General features: G+C 38.2%; 1 protein-coding gene across 1 annotated transcript; it reads left to right on the forward strand.

Annotated features, from left to right (window-relative positions):
* Positions 1–1,456: 1,456 nt before the first annotated feature.
* On the forward strand, positions 1,457–5,977 carry LOC106868790 (galactoside 2-alpha-L-fucosyltransferase Sec1). The gene is made up of 3 exons (XM_014914583.2): positions 1,457–2,070; positions 3,719–4,054; positions 5,302–5,977. The coding sequence occupies exons 2-3, from the start codon at positions 3,762–3,764 to the stop codon at positions 5,975–5,977; spliced, it is 969 nt and encodes a 322-aa protein (XP_014770069.1). The 5' UTR covers positions 1,457–2,070; positions 3,719–3,761.
* The last annotated feature ends 1 nt before the right edge of the window (position 5,978 follows it).

The following is a 5,978-nucleotide window of genomic DNA, read 5'->3' on the forward strand; positions in this document are numbered from 1 at the left end:
TATATATATATATATATATCATCATCATCATCATCGTTTAACGTCCGCTTTCCATGCTAGCATGGGTTGGACGATTTGACTGAGGACTGGTGAAACCGGATGGCAACACCAGGCTCCAGTCTAATTTGGCAGAGTTTCTACAGCTGGATGCCCTTCCTAACGCCAACCACTCACATGTACACACATACATACATGTTTATATATGTATTATTAAACAAAAAGTTGAAATTAACAATAGAAAAGTTAAAGAGTTAAGACATTGGAAAGTTAAAGGCCCTTAGATTCCAGGTTTTGCTTCCACATCTGGAAATTCTCATTTAGTTCTGATATGGAATCTGCTATGAGGGCAAGATCATCAGCATATAGTAGTTCCCAGGGGCTACCAGTCTTGAATTCCTCTGGCCTGGAGAACAATGATGAAAAGGAGAGGACCAAAGACGGAGACTTGATGAACTCTTACCTGTGCACCAAATTTTTCTCTGTACTCATGGTTAACTCTCACCTTACTGACATCTTTGTACATGGCCTGTGCAGCTTTCACCAGCCACTCATCTATCCCTAGTCTCCTCAGATCCCACCATATCACACAGCGGGGCACTCTATTGAAGGCCTTCTCTAAATCAATGAATGCCAAGTATAATGATTTATTCTTAGCTAAGTACTGACTATGAAAATAGCGTCACTAGTGCTTATTTCCTGAACGAAGCTGAACTGCATTTCATTTAGCCTAATTCTCCTCCGAATTAATTGGGCTATTACTCTCTCTGTAATTTTCATAAGTTGGTATAAAAGGCATAAATAATTTTCAGTTAAAATATCATTCTTGATGATTCTTTGAAACAAGATGAAAGCACTAAATAAATAGTTATCCAAAATACACACAAGTATGTGCATTGTAAACAGCTTATTTGTTAAAATGAGTGTAAGAACCCTGAGAGAAAAGTTGGACACAAGAAGCTTCAGATGTGGTGAGCAAGCTGAACTTTCTAAAATCTAAAAGATTTGTAGAAATACTTGCTGTATCCGATGGCTTATAAGATGCAATATTGGCTTAAAAATACGTCTCCAGACATCACCCCAGGTCCTTTACGTAAAGTTGCTTTAAATATAGCTAAAGATGTTGAAAGTGTGATACTCAAACACACGTCCAGACGGTCAGAATTGTATTATAGATTTCCAAGACATTGATAATAATTAAAATAATCACTAAAATAAACAAAACAAATAACCGAATTATGAAGTTGATGGAAATCGAGAATGCAGACTTATTCAAGAATTTTGATAATTTAATACTAGTAAGATCCTTACTATTAAAATTAGAATGCTAAAGTAGAATTTAGGGCAAATTTACAGAATTAATATTAGCTTGCAGCTCTAAAAAGAATAAGAGTCTGGTGCTAATTGCAGTCTGATATGGGAAACCTGTAAAGAAGGAATTTAATTTGTTTCACCGCTTTCTTAAAAACGGTGTAAACTCAAACATTTCTCTTCTTTAATTTTTTTTCTTCTGTAAACTTGTTTGATTAGTTATAATTGCCAAACTGTTTTCGGGAGGTCCTGCGGTCGATTGAACTGATCTCAGCATTATACTTATATTTATTTTCGCTATGCTGCTACCGACTCCAGTGAAATCTGAACTCGGAATGTAGAAGGATAGCAGTGGGTACCGTTGGAGATTTCTTAAAACGATCTACAGGACCATTTATCTGATTTCCTGTCTTCATCTAGTTCTCTCTGATCAAGTGGGACCTTCCTCACTTACTGGGACGCAATCCAGCGCAACGCTTTCAGGTTCTTCAAGAGAATTCTTCTCATTAGCATCATACTTCCAACGACAGCATTCTGCTAAGCATGCCAGCTGTTTCCACCACACCTTCGCTGTTGATGGGATTCTCTCGTCGGTTTTATCGAGGTATTTTCTCATCAGACATTGTTGCCAGAAAACTTGTGATAAGAGAACACACAAATATGTAAATTTTGTGGCGCTTAATATTTTGCATTGAATGGAGTACTTGTGTAACTTGCCCGATCTTAAAGTCCCCTTTCTTAGAGATGTTGCTTCATACCGTGGTAAGGAAAGACTTTAACGTATTCGATTGTGTTGTTTTTTTAGTTGTTGGCCATCCCCGATTCAGCAGACTTTTGATCAAAAACTGTCCTCACATGACTGTCTTATCTCTTTAGGGACTGCACTATCCAATATATCCCACTTTTTTGTACAGTGCGGTTTGATTTGAGGGAGATTTTGGTGGTAGGACCTTCTAAAATGATGAATTTTCAGGGATTTCAGTAATAAAAAATAAAAAAATTAAAGGCTTGATCCATCGTTTTTAAGTGCGTAGTACAAAAAGAATTTGAATAAGTTCGCCTTGAGGGCCCGGGGAAGGTTGGAAGGTGTGTGTGTGTGTGTAAAAAATCATAAACTTTCAAAATTTTTTTCATCAAAGGCTTTACCCCATCATTTTGAAGTGCGTAGAGGAAAAAAATGATTTGAAAAACCCCCGTCAAAACCGATCAGAGTTTAGAGACAGGTGTAATAGTTAAAAAATTAAAAATACAGAAGTGTTGGTCACATGTCATCGCCTCCGTGAGACTGAACAACTGAAGATCATATTTCAGCGCCTCATCTCACGTCTTTGTGGGTCTACCCCTTCCACAGGTTCCCTACACAATTAGAGATCAGCACTTTTTTATGCAGCTGTCCTCATCCATAGGCATCACATGACCACATCAGTGCAGTCTTCTCTCTTGCACACTTTATTTGATGCCTCTTACACCCATTTCTTTCTCTTAGACACTTATGCACTGTTGTACATGCACACTGACACTGTACACCCAGCGGAGCATGCTGGCTTAATCTCTTTCAAGCCTTTGCATGTTCTCTGCAATAACGTAGACAAATATCGCTCTGTTACATACCATACAACCTTCCTTTACTAAAATCATCTCCGTGCCTAGAGGAGGTATCATTATGAAATGGAAATTTTGACAAGCTCACACATGAGAAGGGAAGATAATTCTCAAGCTTTAAAAATTCTTCGTTAACGACATGCCATTTAGGAAAGGGACAGATTCATTGGCGATCTTTCGATACTAGTCTACCACAACTTCCGGTCGTTGCGCGCACGCATACTGATTACATGATCGTATAGTGTGTTTATGTGTTTAAATGACTTGAAAATGTCTCCATGGATGTCATGTGATGGTTGTAAATGAACATCACCATCATACAGCCAGCAGTGTTCATTTTTAGTCTTCTAAGAAAAAAAACATGTCTGGCCATCTGGAAATATTGCCGTGCTTGGAAACAGGTGAGGGTTGGCAATAAAAGGCATCAAGCTGCAGAAAATCTGCTTTGATAGATTCCATCTGACCCATGCTAGCATAGAAAAGTGAATGTTAAAACAACAATGACAATGACAAAAATGGTGATGGATAGAAAAAGGCTGCTCTCATGACTTTATCAGTACCTCTGAAATTGGGGAAAGAAAACCGAGATGTTATCTTTAAATCAGAAAGCCTGGCTTAAATGTTTGCAACAGCGTGAACTCTATTAAAAGCACCGAAATAGCTTGTGATGGTGTTACACTGACCACGGGCAATTATGAGAGCTCAACTAAACCCCTTCCTTTAACAAATTTGTTTCCTTCTATCAACAGACCAAGTAATAACTTTTGTGTAATCTCCACCTCCCTCTCTTTCTCTCTCCTCTCTCCAGGTCAACCAAATGCATTAACATCAGTCTTGTACAAATCGTTGCCATGCTGGTCAACTTTCACTGGAGGAAGTTTATTGTGTTGTCTGTTGCCGTCTTTTTTATCTACGGCGGATTTAAATATCTTGTGCGTGGTAAGAAACAGAAACCAGATGGTATCAGCGTATCGGTCCGGTTTTCTGGACGTTTTGGCAACCATTTGTTTCAGTATGCATCATTATTGGGAATCGCTCGTAAAAATAACATGACCGCCTGTGTTCCAAGTTGGCTTGACCTCAGTTCAGTATTTAACATTGACATGTGTGATGGTGATGTAAGAGATTTTGGGGCCTATGTCAGGTGAGTTTTTTTAAAAAATTTATCATTTTATTTTATACAAGGGTTAAGGTAGCAAGCTGACTGAATTGCTAACATGCTGAATAAAATGCTTAGTAGCGTTTTCTTTCTAGTTTTCAGTTCTGAGTTCAAATACCAACAAGGTTGACTTTGCCTTTCATCCTTTTGAGACTGATAAAATAAGTCCTGGTTGAACACTGGGGTTGATGTAATTGACTTAACCCATCCCACTAAAATTACTAGTCTTGTGCCAAAATTTGAAACCATTTAATGCAGGGTTGTATCAGAAGTAATGCAAAAATGGCATAACATGTTTTTTTTTTTATTGAAACTGACATATGTCATTCAAATTGCACATGTTGATAGAGTAACTCTTCTTCCAGTTCTTGCAAGCAAATAACAACCTCCAAGCAGAAGCAGTGTGCCCTCATTGAGTTCTTGACAATAGAGAAGTGCAATCTCTCTAATAGCCACAGAAGGCCACAGATTGTTTATGGAAATCCCATCTTTGACATGAGCAAATTGCACAGATGGATAAAGAAGTTCAAAGAAAGGGGAACCAACATTGAAGGACACACCATAAAGTGGGAGACCATCAACTTTGACTATTGACTGGAATCATCAGTGCATGGGTGAATTGATCCTTGTGGACAGATGAGTCACAATTTCTGAGCTTGCAGTAGAGCTGGACAGTAGTCATAGTGCATTACAGATAATATTTGAAGGAGAAACGTGTAGAAGCCAGGTCTGATTTGCTGGAAGTATTTGAAGCCAATGAAGACATGTTCTTTTTTTTCTCTCTGATCTAGTAATAGGGAATGAAATGTAGGCATATATATATAAGATCCGGAAATTCAGAAATTCAATCGCCATCACACCTCTTCTCCAAGGCTTGAGAAGTTCAAGAGCCAGCATTCGACTGTTTATTAGGATGACTGATTTCTGGAACATGGCTGCATCATGAAATGTTAAAGGGACTTTTCAATCACATTGTTTTTTTTTTGGGGTGGGGGGATCTTACATCTGTTTGATAAATATGTTATTGAAGTGTTGTTTTACAGCTGGATACCTTTGTTGATGCTAACTCTTACTTGTTTTTCAAGTAAGAGATGTGTATTTGTGTGTATATGTGTGTGTGTGTGTGTGTGTAAGTATGTACACACACATCCACATACATGCACCTAAAAGAAAGATATCTGTTTCTCAAAGATGCCCTCACTGTTTTCCTATTCTTTTTCTACGTTTCATAGCTACAATGAAGAAATGTTTGCCAAGTTTTTCCCCCACTTCTTCAAACTTCCTAAACAGAACACCTTGTTAAATGGATACCTTCAGTCTTTCAAATACTTTGACTTCATGAAATCAGAAATTCTTCAGAATCAGTTCCGCTTCAGAGAAAAATATCAGTTAATGGCAAACAGTTTTCTACAGAAATTACTCACAGAACATCGCAAAAAACAAATCAACACCAAACAAAGCCTGGTAGAATCTTTGATCAAAGATGGCAATGCAGATGACCACCCAGTTGTTGTGGGAATTCATGTGCGACGTGGAGATTTTGTCCGAGGTTATACCCGTGGCTACAGCACACCACCCCTTCCGTATTATTATCGCGCCATGAACTACTTTCTCAGAAAGTACCCCAAAATCATTTTTGTCATCTGCAGCAATGATATTGTATGGTGTCAAGATAACTTAGCTGATGAAAACATTTACTTCTCAGGCACTAAGAATGTATATGTCGACTTCGCTATTCTAGCTAGTTGCGACCACGTCATTTTAAGCTCGGGGACTTTTTCATGGTGGGCTGGTTACCTCAACAAAGGCATCGTTGTTTATTATAAAGATTTCCCACGTCCCAATAGCATTCTGGAGAAATCTTTTAATCGCAAGGATTATTACCCAGATTCTTGGATTCCACTCTGAT

This window comes from Octopus bimaculoides, chromosome 19 (assembly GCF_001194135.2).
Source record: "Octopus bimaculoides isolate UCB-OBI-ISO-001 chromosome 19, ASM119413v2, whole genome shotgun sequence".
Taxonomy (NCBI): domain Eukaryota; kingdom Metazoa; phylum Mollusca; class Cephalopoda; order Octopoda; family Octopodidae; genus Octopus; species Octopus bimaculoides.